Raw genomic sequence first — 24,167 nt, forward strand, 5'->3', positions numbered from 1 at the left:
AGTATATTGTAGCATATTGTCTAGGTGGTGTTCTGACCCTACAGTATATTGTAGCATATTGTCTAGGTGGTGTTCTGACCCTACAGTATATTGTAGCATATTGTCTAGGTGGTGTTCTGACCCTACAGTATATTGTAGCATATTGTCTGGGTGGTGTTCTGACCCTACAGTATATTGTAGCATATTGTCTAGGTGGTGATCTGACCCTACAGTATATTGTAGCATATTTTGTAGGTGTAGCATATTGTGTAGGTGGTGTTCTGACCATACAGTATATTGTAGCATATTGTCTAGGTGGTGTTCTGACCCTACAGTATATTGTAGCATATTGTCTAGGTGGTGTTCTGACCCTACAGTATATTGTAGCATATTGTCTAGGTGGTGTTCTGACCCTACAGTATATTGTAGCATATTGTCTAGGTGGTGTTCTGACCATACAGTATATTGTAGCATATTGTCTGGGTGGTGTTCTGACCATACAGTATATTGTAGCATATTTTGTAGGTGGTGTTCTGACCCTACAGTATATTGTAGCATATTGTCTAGGTGGTGTTCTGACCCTACAGTATATTGTAGCATATTGTCTAGGTGGTGTCTGACCTCTACAGTATATTGTAGCATATTGTCTAGGTGGTGTTCTGACCCTACAGTATATTGTAGCATATTGTCTAGGTGGTGTTCTGACCCTACAGTATATTGTAGCATATTGTCTGGGTTGTGTTCTGACCCTACAGTATATTGTAGCATATTGTGTAGGTGGTGTTCTGACCCTACAGTATATTGTAGCATATTGTCTAGGTGGTGTTCTGTCCCTACAGTATATTGTAGCATATTGTCTAGGTGGTGTTCTGACCCTGCAGTATATTGTAGCATATTGTCTAGGTGGTGTTCTGACCCTACAGTATATTGTAGCATATTGTCTAGGTGGTGTTCTGACCCTACAGTATAGTGTAGCATATTGTGTAGGTGGTGTTCTGACCCTACAGTATATTGTAGCATATTGTCTAGGTGGTGTTCTGACCCTACAGTATATTGTAGCATATTGTCTGGGTGGTGTTCTGACCCTACAGTATATTGTAGCATATTGTCTGGGTGGTGTTCTGACCCTACAGTATATTGTAGCATATTGTCTAGGTGGTGTTCTGACCCTACAGTATATTGTAGCATATTGTCTAGGTGGTGTTCTGACCCTACAGTATATTGTAGCATATTGTCTAGGTGGTGTTCTGACCCTACAGTATATTGTAGCATATTGTCTAGGTGGTGTTCTGACCCTACAGTATATTGTAGCATATTGTCTAGGTGGTGTTCTGACCCTACAGTATATTGTAGCATATTGTCTGGGTGGTGTTCTGACCCTACAGTATATTGTAGCATATTGTGTAGGTGGTGATCTGACCCTACAGTATATTGTAGCATATTGTGTAGGTGGTGTTCTGACCATACAGTATATTGTAGCATATTGTCTAGGTGGTGTTCTGACCCTACAGTATATTGTAGCATATTGTCTAGGTGGTGTTCTGACCCTACAGTATATTGTAGCATATTGTCTAGGTGGTGTTCTGACCCTACAGTATATTGTAGCATATTGTCTAGGTGGTGTTCTGACCATACAGTATATTGTAGCATATTGTCTGGGTGGTGTTCTGACCATACAGTATATTGTAGCATATTTTGTAGGTGGTGTTCTGACCCTACAGTATATTGTAGCATATTGTATAGGTGGTGTTCTGACCATACAGTATATTGTAGCATATTTTGTAGGTGGTGTTCTGACCCTACAGTATATTGTAGCATATTGTCTAGGTGGTGTTCTGACCATACAGTATATTGTAGCATATTGTCTGGGTGGTGTTCTGACCCTACAGTATATTGTAGCATATTGTGTAGGTGGTGTTCTGACCCTACAGTATATTGTAGCATATTGTCTAGGTGGTGTTCTGACCCTACAGTATATTGTAGCATATTGTCTAGGTGGTGTTCTGACCCTACAGTATATTGTAGCATATTGTCTAGGTGGTGTTCTGACCCTACAGTATATTGTAGCATATTGTCTAGGTGGTGTTCTGACCCTACAGTATATTGTAGCATATTGTCTAGGTGGTGTTCTGACCCTACAGTATATTGTAGCATATTGTCTAGGTGGTGTTCTGACCCTACAGTATATTGTAGCATATTGTCTGGGTTGTGTTCTGACCCTACAGTATATTGTAGCATATTGTGTAGGTGGTGTTCTGACCCTACAGTATATTGTAGCATATTGTCTAGGTGGTGTTCTGTCCCTACAGTATATTGTAGCATATTGTCTAGGTGGTGTTCTGACCCTGCAGTATATTGTAGCATATTGTCTAGGTGGTGTTCTGACCCTACAGTATATTGTAGCATATTGTCTAGGTGGTGTTCTGACCCTACAGTATAGTGTAGCATATTGTGTAGGTGGTGTTCTGACCCTACAGTATATTGTAGCATATTGTCTAGGTGGTGTTCTGACCCTACAGTATATTGTAGCATATTGTCTGGGTGGTGTTCTGACCCTACAGTATATTGTAGCATATTGTCTGGGTGGTGTTCTGACCCTACAGTATATTGTAGCATATTGTCTAGGTGGTGTTCTGACCCTACAGTATATTGTAGCATATTGTCTAGGTGGTGTTCTGACCCTACAGTATATTGTAGCATATTGTCTAGGTGGTGTTCTGACCCTACAGTATATTGTAGCATATTGTCTAGGTGGTGTTCTGACCCTACAGTATATTGTAGCATATTGTCTAGGTGGTGTTCTGACCCTACAGTATATTGTAGCATATTGTCTGGGTGGTGTTCTGACCCTACAGTATATTGTAGCATATTGTGTAGGTGGTGATCTGACCCTACAGTATAGCATATTTGTAGCATACAGTTATTGTAGCATATTGTCTAGGTGGTGTTCTGACCATACAGTATATTGTAGCATATTGTCTAGGTGGTGTTCTGACCCTACAGTATATTGTAGCATATTGTCTAGGTGGTGTTCTGACCCTACAGTATATTGTAGCATATTGTCTAGGTGGTGTTCTGACCCTACAGTATATTGTAGCATATTGTCTGGGTGGTGTTCTGACCATACAGTATATTGTAGCATATTGTCTGGGTGGTGTTCTGACCCTACAGTATATTGTAGCATATTGTCTAGGTGGTGTTCTGACCCTACAGTATATTGTAGCATATTGTCTAGGTGGTGTTCTGACCCTACAGTATATTGTAGCATATTGTCTAGGTGGTGTTCTGACCCTACAGTATATTGTAGCATAGTCTAGGTGGTGTTCTGATATTGTCTAGGTGGTGTTCTGACCCTACAGTATATTGTAGCATATTGTCTGGGTTGTGTTCTGACCCTACAGTATATTGTAGCATATTGTGTAGGTGGTGTTCTGACCCTACAGTATATTGTAGCATATTGTCTAGGTGGTGTTCTGTCCCTACAGTATATTGTAGCATATTGTCTAGGTGGTGTTCTGACCCTGCAGTATATTGTAGCATATTGTCTAGGTGGTGTTCTGACCCTACAGTATATTGTAGCATATTGTCTAGGTGGTGTTCTGACCCTACAGTATAGTGTAGCATATTGTGTAGGTGGTGTTCTGACCCTACAGTATATTGTAGCATATTGTCTAGGTGGTGTTCTGACCCTACAGTATATTGTAGCATATTGTCTGGGTGGTGTTCTGACCCTACAGTATATTGTAGCATATTGTCTGGGTGGTGTTCTGACCCTACAGTATATTGTAGCATATTGTCTAGGTGGTGTTCTGACCCTACAGTATATTGTAGCATATTGTCTAGGTGGTGTTCTGACCCTACAGTATATTGTAGCATATTGTCTAGGTGGTGTTCTGACCCTACAGTATATTGTAGCATATTGTCTAGGTGGTGTTCTGACCCTACAGTATATTGTAGCATATTGTCTAGGTGGTGTTCTGACCCTACAGTATATTGTAGCATATTGTCTGGGTGGTGTTCTGACCCTACAGTATATTGTAGCATATTGTGTAGGTGGTGATCTGACCCTACAGTATATTGTAGCATATTGTGTAGGTGGTGTTCTGACCATACAGTATATTGTAGCATATTGTCTAGGTGGTGTTCTGACCCTACAGTATATTGTAGCATATTGTCTAGGTGGTGTTCTGACCCTACAGTATATTGTAGCATATTGTCTAGGTGGTGTTCTGACCCTACAGTATATTGTAGCATATTGTCTAGGTGGTGTTCTGACCCTACAGTATATTGTAGCATATTGTCTGGGTGGTGTTCTGACCCTACAGTATATTGTAGCATATTGTGTAGGTGGTGATCTGACCCTACAGTATATTGTAGCATATTGTGTAGGTGGTGTTCTGACCATACAGTATATTGTAGCATATTGTCTAGGTGGTGTTCTGACCCTACAGTATATTGTAGCATATTGTCTAGGTGGTGTTCTGACCCTACAGTATATTGTAGCATATTGTCTAGGTGGTGTTCTGACCCTACAGTATATTGTAGCATATTGTCTAGGTGGTGTTCTGACCATACAGTATATTGTAGCATATTGTCTAGGTGGTGTTCTGACCCTACAGTATATTGTAGCATATTGTCTAGGTGGTGTTCTGACCCTACAGTATATTGTAGCATATTGTCTAGGTGGTGTTCTGACCCTACAGTATATTGTAGCATATTGTCTAGGTGGTGTTCTGACCCTACAGTATATTGTAGCATATTGTCTAGGTGGTGTTCTGACCCTACAGTATATTGTAGCATATTGTCTGGGTGGTGTTCTGACCCTACAGTATATTGTAGCATATTGTGTAGGTGGTGATCTGACCCTACAGTATATTGTAGCATATTGTGTAGGTGGTGTTCTGACCATACAGTATATTGTAGCATATTGTCTAGGTGGTGTTCTGACCCTACAGTATATTGTAGCATATTGTCTAGGTGGTGTTCTGACCCTACAGTATATTGTAGCATATTGTCTAGGTGGTGTTCTGACCCTACAGTATATTGTAGCATATTGTCTAGGTGGTGTTCTGACCATACAGTATATTGTAGCATATTGTCTAGGTGGTGTTCTGACCCTACAGTATATTGTAGCATATTGTCTAGGTGGTGTTCTGACCCTACAGTATATTGTAGCATATTGTCTGGGTGGTGTTCTGACCCTACAGTATATTGTAGCATATTGTGTAGGTGGTGATCTGACCCTACAGTATATTGTAGCATATTGTGTAGGTGGTGTTCTGACCCTACAGTATATTGTAGCATATTGTCTAGGTGGTGTTCTGACCCTACAGTATATTGTAGCATATTGTCTAGGTGGTGTTCTGACCCTACAGTATATTGTAGCATATTGTCTAGGTGGTGTTCTGACCCTACAGTATATTGTAGCATATTGTCTAGGTGGTGTTCTGACCCTACAGTATATTGTAGCATATTGTCTGGGTGGTGTTCTGACCCTACAGTATTGTAGCATATTGTGTAGGTGGTGATCTGACCCTACAGTATATTGTAGCATATTGTGTAGGTGGTGTTCTGACCATACAGTATATTGTAGCATATTGTCTAGGTGGTGTTCTGACCCTACAGTATATTGTAGCATATTGTCTAGGTGGTGTTCTGACCCTACAGTATATTGTAGCATATTGTCTAGGTGGTGTTCTGACCCTACAGTATATTGTAGCATATTGTCTAGGTGGTGTTCTGACCATACAGTATATTGTAGCATATTGTCTGGGTGGTGTTCTGACCATACAGTATATTGTAGCATATTTTGTAGGTGGTGTTCTGACCCTACAGTATATTGTAGCATATTGTCTAGGTGGTGTTCTGACCCTACAGTATATTGTAGCATATTGTCTAGGTGGTGTTCTGACCCTACAGTATATTGTAGCATATTGTCTAGGTGGTGTTCTGACCCTACAGTATATTGTAGCATATTGTCTAGGTGGTGTTCTGACCCTACAGTATATTGTAGCATATTGTCTAGGTGGTGTTCTGACCCTACAGTATATTGTAGCATATTGTCTAGGTGGTGTTCTGACCCTACAGTATATTGTAGCATATTGTCTGGGTTGTGTTCTGACCCTACAGTATATTGTAGCATATTGTGTAGGTGGTGTTCTGACCCTACAGTATATTGTAGCATATTGTCTAGGTGGTGTTCTGTCCCTACAGTATATTGTAGCATATTGTCTAGGTGGTGTTCTGACCCTGCAGTATATTGTAGCATATTGTCTAGGTGGTGTTCTGACCCTACAGTATATTGTAGCATATTGTCTAGGTGGTGTTCTGACCCTACAGTATAGTGTAGCATATTGTGTAGGTGGTGTTCTGACCCTACAGTATATTGTAGCATATTGTCTAGGTGGTGTTCTGACCCTACAGTATATTGTAGCATATTGTCTGGGTGGTGTTCTGACCCTACAGTATATTGTAGCATATTGTCTGGGTGGTGTTCTGACCCTACAGTATATTGTAGCATATTGTCTAGGTGGTGTTCTGACCCTACAGTATATTGTAGCATATTGTCTAGGTGGTGTTCTGACCCTACAGTATATTGTAGCATATTGTCTAGGTGGTGTTCTGACCCTACAGTATATTGTAGCATATTGTCTAGGTGGTGTTCTGACCCTACAGTATATTGTAGCATATTGTCTAGGTGGTGTTCTGACCCTACAGTATATTGTAGCATATTGTCTGGGTGGTGTTCTGACCCTACAGTATATTGTAGCATATTGTGTAGGTGGTGATCTGACCCTACAGTATATTGTAGCATATTGTGTAGGTGGTGTTCTGACCATACAGTATATTGTAGCATATTGTCTAGGTGGTGTTCTGACCCTACAGTATATTGTAGCATATTGTCTAGGTGGTGTTCTGACCCTACAGTATATTGTAGCATATTGTGTAGGTGGTGTTCTGACCATACAGTATATTGTAGCATATTGTCTGGGTGGTGTTCTGACCCTACAGTATATTGTAGCATATTGTCTAGGTGGTGTTCTGACCCTACAGTATATTGTAGCATATTGTGTAGGTGGTGTTCTGACCCTACAGTATATTGTAGCATATTGTGTAGGTGGTGTTCTGACCCTACAGTATATTGTAGCATATTGTGTAGGTGGTGTTCTGACCCTACAGTATATTGTAGCATATTGTCTAGGTGGTGTTCTGACCCTACAGTATATTGTAGCATATTGTCTAGGTGGTGATCTGACCATACAGTATATTGTAGCATATTGTCTGGGTGGTGTTCTGACCCTACAGTATATTGTAGCATATTGTGTAGGTGGTGTTCTGACCCTACAGTATATTGTAGCATATTGTCTAGGTGGTGTTCTGACCCTACAGTATATTGTAGCATATTGTCTAGGTGGTGTTCTGACCCTACAGTATATTGTAGCATATTGTGTAGGTGGTGTTCTGACCCTACAGTATATTGTAGCATATTGTCTAGGTGGTGTTCTGACCATACAGTATATTGTAGCATATTGTCTGGGTGGTGTTCTGACCCTACAGTATATTGTAGCATATTGTCTAGGTGGTGTTCTGACCATACAGTATATTGTAGCATATTGTCTAGGTGGTGTTCTGACCCTACAGTATATTGTAGCATATTTTGTAGGTGGTGTTCTGACCCTACAGTATATTGTAGCATATTTCTGATATTGTCTAGGTGGTGTTCTGACCATACAGTATATTGTAGCATATTGTCTAGGTGGTGTTCTGACCCTACAGTATATTGTAGCATATTTTGTAGGTGGTGTTCTGACCCTACAGTATATTGTAGCATATTGTCTAGGTGGTGTTCTGACCCTACAGTATATTGTAGCATATTGTCTAGATGGTGTTCTGACCCTACAGTATATCGTAGCATATTGTCTAGGTGGTGTTCTGACCCTACAGTATATTGTAGCATATTGTCTAGGTGGTGTTCTGACCCTACAGTATATTGTAGCATATTGTCTAGGTGGTGTTCTGACCATACAGTATATTGTAGCATATTGTCTGGGTGGTGTTCTGACCCTACAGTATATTGTAGCATATTGTGTAGGTGGTTATCTGACCCTACAGTATATTGTAGCATATTGTGTAGGTGGTGTTCTGACCCTACAGTATATTGTAGCATATTGTCTAGGTGGTGTTCTGACCCTACAGTATATTGTAGTATATTGTCTAGGTGGTGTTCTGACCCTACAGTATATTGTAGCATATTGTCTAGGTGGTGTTCTGACCCTACAGTATATTGTAGTATATTGTCTGGGTGGTGTTCTGACCCTAAAGTACATTGTAGCATATTGTGTAGGTGGTGTTCTGACCCTACAGTATATTGTAGCATATTGTCTAGGTGGTGTTCTGACCCTAAAGTACATTGTAGCATATTGTGTAGGTGGTGTTCTGACCCTACAGTATATTGTAGCATATTGTCTAGGTGGTGTTCTGACCCTACAGTATATTGTAGCATATTATCTAGGTGGTGTTCTGACCATACAGTATACTGTAGCATATTGTCTAGGTGGTGTTCTGACCCTACAGTATATTGTAGCATATTGTCTAGGTGGTGTTCGGACCCTACAGTATATTGTAGCATATTGTCTAGGTGGTGTTCTGACCCTACAGTATATTGTAGCATATTATCTAGGTGGTGTTCTGACCATACAGTATATTGTAGCATATTGTCTAGGTGGTGTTCTGACCCTACAGTATATTGTAGCATATTGTCTAGGTGGTGTTCTGACCCTGCAGTATATTGTAGCATATTGTCTAGGTGGTGTTCTGACCCTACAGTATATTGTAGCATATTGTGTAGGTGGTGTTCTGACCCTACAGTATATTGTAGCATATTGTGTAGGTGGTGTTCTGACCCTACAGTATATTGTAGCATATTGTCTAGGTGGTGTTCTGACCCTACAGTATATTGTAGCATATTGTCTGGGTGGTGTTCTGACCCTACAGTATATTGTAGCATATTGTCTGGGTGGTGTTCTGACCCTACAGTATATTGTAGCATATTGTCTGGGTGGTGTTCTGACCCTACAGTATATTGTAGCATATTGTCTGGGTGGTGTTCTGACCCTACAGTATATTGTAGCATATTGTCTAGGTGGTGTTCTGACCCTACAGTATATTGTAGCATATTGTCTAGGTGGTGTTCTGACCCTACAGTATATTGTAGCATATTGTCTAGGTGGTGTTCTGACCCTACAGTATATTGTAGCATATTGTCTAGGTGGTGTTCTGACCCTACAGTATATTGTAGCATATTGTCTAGGTGGTGTTCTGACCCTACAGTATATTGTAGCATATTGTCTAGGTGGTGTTCTGACCCTACAGTATATTGTAGCATATTGTCTAGGTGGTGTTCTGACCCTGCAGTATATTGTAGCATTTTGTCTAGGTGGTGTTCTGACCCTACAGTATATTGTAGCATATTGTCTAGGTGGTGTTCTGACCCTACAGTATATTGTAGCATATTGTGTAGGTGGTGTTCTGACCCTACAGTATATTGTAGCATATTGTCTAGGTGGTGTTCTGACCCTACAGTATATTGTAGCATATTGTCTAGGTGGTGTCCTGACCCTACCGTATATTGTAGCATATTGTCTAGGTGGTGTTCTGACCCTACAGTATATTGTAGCATATTGTCTAGGTGGTGTTCTGACCCTACAGTATATTGTAGCATATTGTGTAGGTGGTGTTCTGACCCTACAGTATATTGTAGCATATTGTCTAGGTGGTGTTCTGACCATACAGTATATTGTAGCATATTGTCTAGGTGGTGTTCTGACCCTACAGTATATTGTAGCATATTGTCTAGGTGGTGTTCTGACCCTGCAGTATATTGTAGCATTTTGTCTAGGTGGTGTTCTGACCCTACAGTATATTGTAGCATATTGTCTAGGTGGTGTTCTGACCCTACAGTATATTGTAGCATATTGTGTAGGTGGTGTTCTGACCCTACAGTATATTGTAGCATATTGTCTAGGTGGTGTTCTGACCCTACAGTATATTGTAGCATATTGTCTAGGTGGTGTCCTGACCCTACCGTATATTGTAGCATATTGTCTAGGTGGTGTTCTGACCCTACAGTATATTGTAGCATATTGTGTAGGTGGTGTTCTGACCCTACAGTATATTGTAGCATATTGTGTAGGTGGTGTTCTGACCCTACAGTATATTGTAGCATATTGTCTGGGTCGAGTTCTAATCCTTCAGTATATTGTAGCCTTTGAGGCAAGCATGACTCTAATGGATTTCAATGTATTTTTATAGTGGCATTGAGCTTTACAGTGGTATTGAGCTTTATAGTGGTATTGCTTTTTCATTATACCTATGATAAAAATGTCAATAAAAGTAGTGTCATCTGTCAGAATATTATTTTCCTATTACTTTGATGAATAGTATTGTATGTCTCTTGTTTATGATGCTTTACCTGGTCTATACTGTACACCTTCACCTTCCATGTAATACTCATGTGTACTGGAATATTCCATGTTGGGAAAGACATGGAAGGTTCTGTTTAGTGTGTGTCTTTAGTTTTAGTCAGAAATGTGAATTCATTGGTAATACAGTAGGTTTGACAATATGCTAAACTATTGGTTTCATGGTATTAACTGAATTAATCCTACAATTTTGAATCAAAATAATATGTTTGCGCCTGCTGCCTCCTGTTGAGTTATAACAGCTGCATCCGAAAGATAAACACATAACAATCAAATGAATTAACAACTTACAGCAACAGTAAGAGACTCATTGTTATTGGTATTAAAGGATATTTTTGATAAATAATGTGGGAAAAAATGACATTTTGGGATTAGTGAATCCTCGGTACGTAGGGCTAACAATAGAGTAATAGCCTTTTTAATGAGATACAACCAATACGCAGAACAACAACACTCATGTCCCCTAGAGAACACAGCCTGCTCACTACCCTTCAACTAAACTGCATCCAAACAGCTGAATGAACAGCACAAAAGTTGCCTTCAAATGATGCCACTCAATGTGGTCTGGCCTGTAGTGCAGCTAAGAACCTGTGTTAGCAGTAGCAGTGGCCGACTCAGGCGTCACATCCACTCCAGAGCTCAGGCCTTTCTGTTTGTATTTGATCTTCAAGTGTAGTGAGGAGAGCTTCAGTGAGAGAGAGGCCCCAGAGGACATCTTCGGGAACATCCCAGTCATCCCATGTCCTTCTGATATCAGAGAAAAAGGAGGGAGCACTAGCAGTTTGAACATTTTTTATTCATCTTTTTTTTTAAATATTATTTTGCATTTTCGCTTTACGAAACAAATGTTTGCAGATGTCCTATGAATAAACAACAGAACCCTCTCTCCTCAGAGAAGGGATCCACCAACCAATCCCTTCTCTGGAAAATAGATTCTTCTTGTCCAATGGCGGCCTCTCCCGATTCACAAGGTGTCGCCCATTTTCTGTATGTTACATTCTTTTAAGTGCATTAATAGACAATGTAACCGTTTGAAATAATGTGCAATGACTGGAACTACGGTCAATTCTTAAAGACATTTACATTGCTGCTATGACCCACAATAACTGTGTCTGTGTTGGGGGTCATCACATGAGCTAGCGTCAGAATCTGAAATGAGCCAATCATGACACAGGGAGTCTGTCAAACCACAGCCATCGTAAACAGCTTATCACCTTTACCAACATCATCATCAGGGTTAACAACTCTTTAGTCATACCTGTTTTCCTCCAGTAAGACAAAAAGGTTCATAGATAAAATGGTTTGAAATAAAGTTTAGTGATTGTGCTTTTAAAACCAAAGTAAAACAAATAACAAACATTGACAATGACCCAAAAATATAACAGTGCATTAGAAAAAGAAAAGGAATAATCCCAAAGTGGCACTTTCTTGGGGCGGCTAAATAATATAGCGATTTACAACATGGATGGAAAACGATAAAATCATTATATTTACTGGCATAATGAAATTATAATTCGCAAAATAAAACAAGGAAGACAAATTTGAAGTACGACAATGGATGCTATACAAAAGGACATTATGTGTACAGGTATATTTACAAGACAGTCCACCCCTCTGCTTGTAACTCATTTTATTACAGTAACACCTTGCTGAATGGGCAAGGCTTCCCACAGATCGTACAGAGGCAAGCCAAGTCGATCGTGTCAATACCTAGAGTCCACTATTACTCCCTATTGCCTTTGAATAAAACATACACTACATGATCACAAGTACGTGGACAACTGTTCGTTGAACATCGAATTCCAAAATCATGGTTATTAATATGGAGTTTGATGCTATAACAGCCTCCACTATTCTGGGAAGGCTTTCTGCTACATGATGGAACATTGCTGCGGGGACTTGCTTCCATTCAGCCACAAGAGCATTAGTGAGGTCGGGCACTGATGTTCTGCGATTAGACCTGGCTCGCAGTCGGCATTCCAATTCATCCCAAAGGTGTTTGATGGGGTTGAGGTCAGGGCTCTGTGCAGGCCTGTCAAGTTCTTCCACACCGATCTTGTCAAACCATTTCTGTATGGACCTCGTTTTGTTCATGGGGGCATTGTCATGCTGAAAGAGTAAAGGGCCTTCCCTAAACTGTTGCCACAAAGATAGAAGCACAGAATCGTCTAGATTGTAACTGTATGCTGTAGCGTTAATGTTTCCCTTGACTGGAACTAAGGGTCCTGAACAATGAAAAACAGCCCCAGACTATTATTCCTCCTCCACCAGATTTAACAGTTGGCACAATGCATTTGGGCAGGTAGTGGTCTCCTGGCATCCGATGCCAGATGGTGACGCGTGATTCATCACTCAAGAGAGCGCATTTCCACTGCTCCAGAGTCCAATGGCGGCAAGCTTTAAACCACTCCAGCCGATGCTTGGCATTGCGCATGGTTATCTTAGGCTTGTGTGCGGCTGCTTGGCCATGGAAACCCATTTCATGAAGCCCCGACGAACAGTTCTTGTTCTGACGTTGCTTCCAGGGGCAGTTTGGAACTCGGTAGTGAATGTTGCAACCGAGTACAGATGATTTTTACCCTCTACACGCGGTTCTATGAGCTTTTATTGCCTACCATTTCACGGCTGAGCCGTTGTTGCTCCCTAGACGTTTCCACTTTAAAATAACAGCACTTACAGTTGACCGGGGCAGCTCTAGCAGGGCAGAAATTTGACAAACTGACTTGTTGGAAAGGTGGCATCCTAAGACGGAGCCACGTTAAAAGTCACTGAGCTCTTTGGTGAGATTGAATGGCTGTGTGCTTGATTTTATACACTTGTCAGCAACAGGTGTGGCTGAAATAGCGGAAACCACTAAGTTGAAGGGGTGTCCACATACTGCTGTATCTACAGTACCAGTCAAACGTTTGGACACACCTACTCATTCAACAGTTTTTCTTTATGTTTACTATTTTCTACATTGTAGAATAATAGTGAGGACATCAAAACTATGAAATAAAACATATGGAATCATGTAGTAACCAACCTTTGCCTCGATGACAGCTTTGCACACTCTTGGCATTCTCTGAACCAGCTCCACCTGGAATGCTTTCCCAACAGTCTTGAAGGAGTTCCAACATATGCTGAGCACTTGTTGGCTGCTTTTCCTACACTGTGCGGTCCAACTCATCCCAAACCATCTCAATTGGGTTGAGGTCAGGTGATTGTGGAGGCCAGGTCATCTGATGCAGCACACCATCACTCTCCTTCTTGGTCAAATAGCCCTTTCACAACCTGGACGTGTGTTGGGTAATTGGCCTGTTGAAAAACAAATGATAGTCCCACCAACCGCAAACCAGATGGGACAGTGTATCACTGCATAATGCTTTGGTAGCCATGCTGGTTAAGTCTGCCTTGAATTCTAAATATATCACAGACAGTGTCACCAGCAAACACCCCTGCACCATCATATCTTCTCCTGCATGCTTCATGGTGGGAACCACACATGAAGAGATCATCCGTTCACCTACTCTGCGTCTCACAAAGACACTGCAGTAGGGACCAAAAATGTCAAATTTGGACTCATGTCTATTGCTTGTGTTTCTTAGCTCAATCATGTCTCTTATTCTTATTGGAGTCCTTTAGTAGTAATTCGACCATGAAGGCCTGATTCACACAGACTCCTCTGAACGTTGATGTTGACATGTGTCTGTTACTTGAACTCACTGAAGCATTTATTTGAGCTGCAATCTGAGGTGCAGTTAACTCTAATGAACTTATCTTCTGCATCAGAGGTAACTCTGGGTCTACCTTTCCTGTGGCGGTCCTCATGAGAGCCAGTTTAATCATACCGCATAATGGTTTTTGCAACTGCACTTTTCCGGATTGACTGACTTTCATGTCTTAAGGTAATGATGGACTGTCGTTTCTCTTTGCTTATTTGAGTTGTTCTTGCCATAATATGAACTTGGTATTTTACCAAATAGATCTTTCTTCTGTATACCACCTCTACCTTGTCACAACACAACTGATTGGCTCAAATGCATTAAGAAGGGAAAAAAATCCACAAATGGACTTTTAACAAGACACAGCTGTTAATTGAAATGCATTACAGGTCATGATAGCTGGTTGAGAGAATGCAAAAAGAGTGTGCAAAGCTGTCATCAAGGCAAACGGTGGCTACTTTGAAGAACCTAAAATCAAACACTTTGTGGTTACTACATGATTCCAGTGTTATTTCATAGTTTTAATGTGTTCACTATTATTCTACAATGCAGAAAATAGTAAAAATAAAGAAAAACTCAAATGAGAAGGTGTGTCCAAACTTTTGACTGGTACTGTATATAGTGTATCTGCTAATGAGTATTTTGCTTTGGATTCAAGTATCATCCTTTTATCCTCTGGCATTTTTTTTCTTCTGTAAAATGGACATAGAAAATGATGAATTAGAAAAACAATTGGTCTGTTTTCCAGGTGTTTAGAAACACAATTGATGTACAGTATTTGTCAGCAAACATGATGGTGAGATACTTAAAATGGACAGAGGAACGATCACAGCATTCCTCTTCTCGGAAACTTCACTCTGGACACAACTTCCTGTTCATCCCTTCTAGTAGTTCAGGTCTCCACCATCTAAGGAGAAGGACAACACAACAGACATTTCAACAAGCATCAAGATAAATACACAGCATTTCAACAAGCATCACAATATATACACAGCATTTCAATAAGCATCAAAAATATATACACAGCATTTCAATAAGCATCAAAATATATACACAGCATTTCAATAAGCATCACAAAATATATACACAGCATTTAAATAAGCATCAAAAATATATACACAGCATTTCAATAAGCATCAAAATATATACACAGCATTTCAATAAGCATCACAATATATACACAGCATTTCAATAAGCATCAAAATATATACACAGCATTTCAACAAGCATTTCAATAAGCATCAAAAATATATACACAGCATTTCAATAAGCATCACAATATATACACAGCATTTAAATAAGCATCACAATATATACACAGCATTTAAATAAGCATCAAAAATATATACAGCATCAAAGCATCAAAATATATACACAGCATTTCAATAAGCATCAAAATATATACACAGCAGCATTTCATTTACACAGCAAATAAGCATCAAAAATATATACACAGCATTTCAATAAGCATCAAAAATATATACACAGCATTTCAATAAGCATCAAAATATATACACAGCATTTCAATAAGCATCAAAAATATACACAGCATTCAAAAATATATACACAGCATTTCAATAAGCATCACAATATATACACAGCATTTCAATAAGCATCACAATATATACACAGCATTTCAATAAGCATCAAAAATATATACACAGCATTTCAATAAGCATCAAAAATATATACACAGCATTTCAATAAGCATCAAAAATATATACACAGCATTTCAACAAGCATCACAATATATACACAGCATTTCAACAAGCATCACAATATATACACAGCATTTCAATAAGCATCAAAATATATACACAGCATTTCAATAAGCATCACAATATATACACAGCATTTCAATAAGCATCACAATATATACACAGCATTTCAACAATTTCAACAAGCATCAAAATATATACACAGCATTTCAACAAGCATCAAAATATATACACAGCATTTAATCTAATCGGCCAATATTGAATCTGCAATAACACTATGAGTTGGCCAGTCGGCAAGCACTGTACCTCTAAGTCATCGTCTCCTGGCTGGAAGGCCCCCATGTCGTTGGGGTTCCTGCGGGCCCCCGGCCCCCCCTCTCCTCTCCGCCGGCCCCCTGAGCCCCGGGAGGACATAGAGCTGGAGGAGCTGGGGTCCCTGTCTCTGGGACTGTGGACCGTGGGGAAGGAGGGGCGGCTGTAGGGCAGGATGTCCTCTGGTCCTGGGACAAAAGAGGAGAGAGGAGACACTGAGAACTTATGTCCTTCAACACAATACATACAGCTATTCCCAATCTAAAGTTGCCCTGTCAGAGCGGCATGTCTACAGAGCAGAAAGAACAATATACTGCTAGGTTAAATGCCACTAGTTCCATGTCCCTAGGTGTTCTCTGTACCTGGGTGTTGGCGTGCCTTGGTGCTGCCCCCCTCCTGTTTGTTCCCTTTCCCTGCACGGGGGATCTTCTGTCTGTCCTGGGTCTCCCGGCGCTCAGAGGAGCTGGTACGGGGGTCCGATCCCTCCCGTGGCCGGTACCCTCCTCCTGAGTCCCCTCTCCTGTCCCTGCCCTCGCCTGCCTTGGGAGACATCATCCCCCGGGCCTCCAGGGCTGTCTTGGAGGGATGTGTGGGGGACTTGAGCCCCGCTGGAGGGGGGATGGGAGGAGGAGGCAGATCTGGAAGATAAACAAAGGAAGAGGAGGACATTAGTTACTCAGTTGAAAACTTGTGGATGGAAGATAATGAGTCAACGTGCTCTCGATTAGAGCCAGAGCCTAGCCATTAGAGCCTAGCCATTAGAACCTAGCCCTTAGAGCCTATCCACTAGAGCCCAGCCATTAGAGCCTAGCCATTAGAGCCTACCCATTAGAGCCTAGCCATTAGAGCCTAGACATTAGAGCCTACCCATTAGAGCCTAGCCATTAGAGCCTAGCCCTTAGAGCCTAGCCATTAGAGCCTAGCCATTAGAGCCTAGACATTAGAGTCTACCCATTAGAGCCTAGCCATTAGAGCCTAGCCATTAGAGCCTACCCATTAGAGCCTAGACATTAGAGCCTACCCATTAGAGCCTAGCCATTAAAGCCTAGCCATTAGAGCCTACCCATTAGAGCCTAGACATTAGAGCCTACCCATTAGAGCCTAGCCATTAGAGCCTACCCATTAGAGCCTAGACATTAGAGCCTACCCATTAGAGCCTAGCCATTAGAGCCTACTGTGTATACACACACTGACCAAGCAGAAGCAATCTGGACTGTACTGTGTACACACAGCCTGGGACGACAGATGGGAGACAGTGGGGAGATAAGGGGTAATGGCAGGCAGAGAGGGAGACATGGAACATGGAGGGGAGGGAGGGAGGAGTGAAGGGAAAGAGGTGAGAGAGGGGAGGAAGTGAGAGAGGGGACAAGGTGAGAGAGGGGACGAGGTGAGAGAAGTGACAAAGTGAGAGGGGGGAAGTGAGAGAGGGGAAGAGGTAAGAGAGGGGGCGAGGTGAGAGAGGGGACAAGGTGAGAGGGGGGACAAAGTGAGAGAGGGGACAAAGTGAGAGAGGGGACAAAGTGAGAGAGGGGAATAAGTGAGAGAGGGGAGATGGGAAAGAGATAAGAAAAAAGGGGAACAAGGAGAGAGAGATGGAGAGAGAGATGGAGGAGAGAGATAGAGGAGAGAGATAGAGGAGAAAGCGAGATGGAGGAGAGAGATGGAGTAGAGAGAGAGAGATGGAAGAGAGAGAGGAGGAGAGAGAGATGGAGAGGAGAGAGATGTAGGAGAAAGCGAGATGGAGGAGAGAGAGATGGAGGAGAGAGACATGGAGGAGAGAGAGATGGAGGAGAGAGACATGGAGAGAGACATGGAGGAGAAAGAGAGATGGAGGAGAGAGACATGGAGAGAGACATGGAGGAGAGAGAGTGATGAAGGAGAGAGAGTGATGGAGAAGAGAGAGATGGAGAGAGATGGAGGAGAGGGTTAGCAGAGGCGAGCGTGACGGTCAGCAGCTGGCTCTCTGTCCCGCTCCATTTCCCCTGTCGATGAATCAATGCTGTCTGTCCTTGAGTCATTATTCATATGAGCCTGACTGGTGGGCTGCCTAAGCGCTCACACCTCTACAGACACACACACACAAACAAAACACGCTGCCTGAGAAAAGCCTTGTCTGCTCCGCTTGTGATCGATATCTTTTCATCTTTTAATCAGAGGCCCATTTGAGGGATGGCTCAACTCTGTGGGCCGGGACGGTCCATAATCCACACAGGATTACAAAATTAATAAACATAGCAACCAGCCATTGCCACCGCTCACACCCAGCATCCCAACGCCCCTCACCCAGCATCCCAACACCGCTCACACCCAGCATCCCAACACCGCTCACACCCAGCATCCCAACGCCCCTCACACCCAGCATCCCAACGCCCTCACACCCAGCATCCCAACATCGCTCACACCCAGCATCCCAACACCGCTCACACCCAGCATCCCAACACCGCTCACACCCAGCATGCCAACACCCCTCACACCCAGCATCCCAACGCCGCTCACACCCAGCATCCCAACACCGCTCACACCCAGCATCCCAACACCGCTCACACCCAGCATGCCAACACCCCTCACACCCAGCATCCCTGAATCACACACTGTAGGAACTTTTTACACACTCAGGGGCGAAAGGGGTTGCCGGTGTGTTTTGTCTGTGTCTCTTTGACCAAATCAGGAAGGTCTAATACACTTTCCTGAATATCCCCCCTCCCCTACACATACACACAACACACACACCCCTCCTGAATACACAGTGGGTCAGTCAATATCATAGGGTGGAAAAGCTTCTTTCATTTCTCCCCTGACTCCTACCTCCGTCAGGATCTGATCAATGCCACTGTCTGTGAGATATAGCCCACTACAGGAGGAGGAGGAGAGGAGAGGACAGCCAGGCAGATTTATGGACACATGGAGGTGAGGAAAGAGGCCAGGTTTCAATGGCAGGGCCCGTATCCACAAAGCATCTCCGAATAGGTCCTAGGAATTCTGTTAAAACCTGTGATGAGACTTAAAAACCTCCCAGCTCAGAGTGGGTTTTAGGAGGATGTTAAGACAGCGCTCAGACAAATCCTGAGCCAGGAGTAAAATCAATTCAGAAACGTTTCTCAGCTATTCACCACAGATTGAGGTAATGCAAAGGAAGGATAGTGATGACGGATAGTCATTGACCAACTGGTAAATGATTGGGAATAACCAATCACGCTGTGAACTCTATAACACGTGTGAGACAAACACAGTGAATGTGACTGTACATCAAATGTTGCAATGGTAAAAAGTTTGATATCATTTTCGCCTGACATGATCACTTTGCCTAATTCTTCATTAATATGTTTGTATGCGTAACCTTTTTTTTTTTTTTTTTTTTTACCAATTCTGATATTTGTAATAATGTGATAGGGATAATGCAATGAATCATACAGTATAAAGGTTGTTAAGTGGAATTCTGATATTTGTAATAATGTGATAGGGATAATGCAATGAATCTACTTCTGTACTTTTTAAAGTAGTTGTTAAGTGGCCAAAAGTGGTCCCCGAAAATGATAATACCTCTGTCTCTGTCTCTGTCTCTGTCTCTGTCTCGATCTCTCTCTCTCTCTCTCTCTCTCTCTCTCTCTCTCTCTCTCTCTCTCTCTCTAGACAGGTGCTGGTTATAGGACACCTCATCTAAATAACTGTCCATTAATATTATGATTAAAGAGGGTTCTATTAGCTTGTTACTGCAGTCTATATCAACATGTAGGGGGTACACTGCAGTCTATATCAACATGTGGGAGATTCTCTGCTATATCAACATGTATACTTTTTAGACAGTAGTTCTGAATGTGGGGTACACTGCAGTATATATCAACATGTGGGGGGGTACAGCCAAAAGTGGTGCCCCTATATCAACAAAATGCCTTACATGTAGGGGGTACACTGCAGTCTATATCAACATGTGCACAGTCTATATCAACTCTGTCTCTGTCTATATCTGGGGGGTACACTCAGTCTATATCAACATGTGTGGGGGTACACTGCAGTCTATATCAACATGTGGGGTACACTCCGTCTCATGTGGGGGTACACTGCAGTCTATATCTCTCAGTCTCTACACTGCAGTCTATATCAACATGTAGGGGTACACTGCTCTGCAGTCTATATTAACATGTGGGGGTACACTGCAGTCTATATCAACATGTAGGGGTACACTGCAGTCTATATCAACTCTCTCTCTCTGCAGTCTATATCAACATGTGGGGGGTCTCTATATCAGGTGCTGGTCTCAACATGTAGGGGGTAAACTGCAGTTATGACAGTCTATATCAACTCACTGCAGTCTATATCAACTAAATAACAGTCTATATCAACCACTGCAGTCTATTTCAACATGTGGGGTACACTGCAGTCTATATCAACATGACTAAACTGAGTCTATATCAACATGTAGGGGGTACACTGCAGTCTATATCAACATGTGGGGGTACACTGCAGTCTATATCAACATGTGGGGGGTACACTGCAGTCTATATCAACATGTGGGGGTACACTGCAGTCTATATCAACATGTAGGGGTATACTGCAGTCTATATCAACATGTGGGGGGTACACTGCAGTCTATATCAACATGTACACTGCAGTCTATATCAACATGGTACACTGCAGTCTATATCTTCCTCTGTTCTTTCAGGACATGTGGGCCCTTAGACCCTAACTTCTATACCCTATCTCCTAGACCCTAGCCCTGACCCTAACTTCTATACCCTATCTCCAGTATATATCAACTAGATGTAGGGCCCTTAGACCCTAACTTCTATACCCTATCTCCTAGACCCTAGCCCTTAGACCCTACTTCTATACCCTATCTCCTAGACCTAGCCCTTAGACCCTGGACCCTAGCCCTTAGACCCTAACTTCTATACCCTATCTCCTAGACCCTGCCCTTAGACCCTAACTTCTATACCCTATCTAGATATCAACCCATCTCCTAGACCCTAGTAGACCCTAACTCCTAGATCCTAGCCCTTAGACCCTCTCATCACCTCTCACCTCCCTCTCATTTATCTCCTCCCCTATCACCCTCTCTCCTCCCCTATCACCTCTCTCCTCCCCATCACCTCTCTCCTCCCCATCACCTCTCTCCTCCCCATCACCTCTCTCCTCCCCCATCACCCTCTCTCCTCCCCTATCACCTCTCTCCTCCCCATCACCTCTCTCCTCCCCATCACCTCTCTCCTCCCCCATCACCTCCCTCATCCCCCTATCACCTCTCTCCTCCCCCTATCACCTCTCTCCACCCCATCACCTCTCTCCTCCCCATCATCTCTCACCTCCCCCTATCACCTCTCTCCTCCCCCATCACCTCTCTGCTCCCCATCACCTCTCTCATCCCCCATCACCTCTCTCCTCCCTATCACCTCTCTCCTCCCCCATCACCTCTCTCCTCCCCATCATCTCTCTCCTCCCGTATCACCTCTCTCATCCCCTATCACCTCTCTCCTCCCCTATCATCCCCATCACCTCTCTCCACCCCATCACCTCTCTCCTCCCCAATCACCTCTCTCCTCCCCCATCATCTCTCACCTCCCCTATCACCTCTCTCCTCCCCCATCACCTCTCTCATCCCCCATCACCTCTCTCATCCCCATCACCTCTCTCATCCCCCATCACCTCTCTCCTCCCCATCACCTCTCTTCTTCCCTATCATCTCTCTAATCCCGTATCACCTCTCTCCTCCCCCATGACCTCTCTCCTCCCCCATAACCTCTCTCATCCCCCATCACCTCTCTCCTCCCCCATCACCTCTCTCCTCCCCCACCTCTCTCCTCCCCATCACCTCTCTCCTCCCCCATCACCTCTCTCCTCCCCTATCACCTCCTCCCCTATCATCTCTCTGCTCCCCAATCACCTCTCTCCTCCCCTATCACCTCTCTCCTCCCCATCACCCTCTCTCCCCTATCCCCCTATCACCTCTCTCCTCCCCATCACCTCTCTCCTCCCCCATCACCCCTCTCCTCCCCTATCACCTCTCTCCTCCCCCATCACCTCTCTCCTCCCCCACCTCTCTCCTCCCCATCACCTCTCTCCTCCCCATCCTCTCCTCCCCATCCCCTCCCCATCACCTCTCTCCTCCACCTCTCTCCTCCCCCATCACCTCTCACTCCCCCATCACCTCTCTCCCCCTATCACCTCCCCTATCACCTCCTCCCCCAATCACCTCTCTCCTCCCTATCACCTCTCTCCTCCCCTATCACCCTCTCCTCCCCTATCACCCCCCTATCACCTCTCTCCTCCCCCATCACCTCTCTCCTCCCCCATCACCTCTCTCCTCCCCCATCCCCACCTCTCTCCTCCCCCATCACCTCTCTCCTCCCCCATCACCTCTCTCTCCCCATCACCTCTCTCCTCCCCCATCACCTCTCTCCCTCCTCCCCTATCACCTCTCTGCTCCCCCATCACCTCTCTCCTCCCCCATCACCTCTCCTCCCCCCACCCTCTCTCCTCCCCCATCACCTCCTCCCCCATCACCTCTCTCCTCCCCCATCACCTCTCTCTCCCCATCACCTCTCTCCTCCCCCATCACCTCTCTCCTCCCCCCCATCTCCCCACCTCTCTCCTCCCCCCCCATCACCTCTCTCTTCCCCCATCACCTCTCTCTCCCCCATCACCTCTCTCTTCCCCATCACCTCCTCCCCAACACCTCCTCCTCCCCATCACCTCTCTCCTCCCCATCACCTCTCCTCCCCCATCACCCCCTCATCCCCTATCACCTCCTCCCCTATCACCTCTCTCCACCCCATCACCTCTCTCCTCCCCCACCTCTCTCCTCCCCCATCATCTCTCACCTCCCCTATCACCTCTCTCCTCCCCCATCACCTCTCTGCTCCCCATCACCTCTCTCATCCCCCATCACCTCTCTCCTCCCCTATCACCTCTCTCCTCCCCCATCACCTCTCTCCTCCCCCATCATCTCTCTCCTCCCGTATCACCTCTCTCATCCCCTATCACCTCTCTCTCCCTATCACCTCTCTGCCCCCATCACCTCTCTCCACCCCATCACCTCTCTCCTCCCCAATCACCTCTCTCCTCCCCCATCATCTCTCACCTCCCCTATCACCTCTCTCCTCCCCCATCACCTCTCTCATCCCCCATCACCTCTCTCATCCCCCATCACTTCTCTCCTCCCCATCACCCTCTTCTTCCCTATCATCTCTCTAATCCCCCATCACCTCTCTCCTCCCCATCACCTCTCTCCTCCCCCATAACCTCTCTCATCCCCATCACCTCTCTCCATCACCTCTCTCCTCCCCATCCCCTCCCCCATCACCTCTCTCCTCCCCATCACCTCTCTCCTCCCCTATCACCTCCTCCCCTATCATCTCTCTGCTCCCCAATCACCTCTCTCCTCCCCTATCACCTCTCTCCTCCCCATCACCCTCTCCTCCCCTCACCCCCATCACCTCTCTCCTCCCCCATCACCTCTCTCCTCCCCCATCACCCCTCTCCTCCCCCTATCACCTCTCTCCTCCCCCATCACCTCTCCTCCCCCATCACCTCTCTCCTCCCCATCACCCTCTCCTCCCCCATCATCTCTCTCCTCCCCATCACCTCTCTCTCCCCCATCACCTCTCTCCTCCCCATCACCTCTCTCCTCCCCATCACCTCTCTCCTCCCCATCACCTCTCTCCTCCCCTATCACCTCCTCCCCTCTCTCTCCTCCCCATCACCTCTCTCCTCCCCTATCACCTCTCTCCTCCCTCACCTCTCTCCTCCCCTATCACCTCCCCTATCACCTCCTCCTCCCCCATCCTCCCCCATCACCCCTCTCTCCCCTATCACCTCCCCTCCCCCATCACCTCTCTCCTCCCCCATCACCTCTCTCCTCCCCATCACCTCTCTCCTCCCCCATCACCTCTCTCCTCCCCTATCACCTCCTCCCCTATCACCTCTCTGCTCCACCATCACCTCTCTCCTCCCCATCACCTCTCTCCTCCCCATCATCT

At 44.2% G+C, this 24,167-nt stretch overlaps 1 protein-coding gene across 1 annotated transcript in view; it reads right to left on the reverse strand.

Annotated features, from left to right (window-relative positions):
* Positions 1 to 11,238: 11,238 nt before the first annotated feature.
* The window catches only part of LOC115137737 (roundabout homolog 1-like), a 416,524-nt gene continuing 403,595 nt past the window's right edge, over positions 11,239 to 24,167 (reverse strand). Inside the window, exons 28-30 of the mRNA XM_065024289.1 lie at positions 16,557 to 16,832; positions 16,189 to 16,382; positions 11,239 to 15,071 (exon numbers count right to left, since the gene is read on the reverse strand). Coding sequence (XP_064880361.1) covers positions 15,057 to 15,071; positions 16,189 to 16,382; positions 16,557 to 16,832 — 485 coding nt within the window. The 3' untranslated portion in view covers positions 11,239 to 15,056. The remainder of the gene's footprint in view (positions 15,072 to 16,188; positions 16,383 to 16,556; positions 16,833 to 24,167) is intronic.

The sequence above is a fragment of the Oncorhynchus nerka genome, linkage group LG11 (assembly GCF_034236695.1).
Source record: "Oncorhynchus nerka isolate Pitt River linkage group LG11, Oner_Uvic_2.0, whole genome shotgun sequence".
In the NCBI taxonomy this organism is placed as follows: domain Eukaryota; kingdom Metazoa; phylum Chordata; class Actinopteri; order Salmoniformes; family Salmonidae; genus Oncorhynchus; species Oncorhynchus nerka.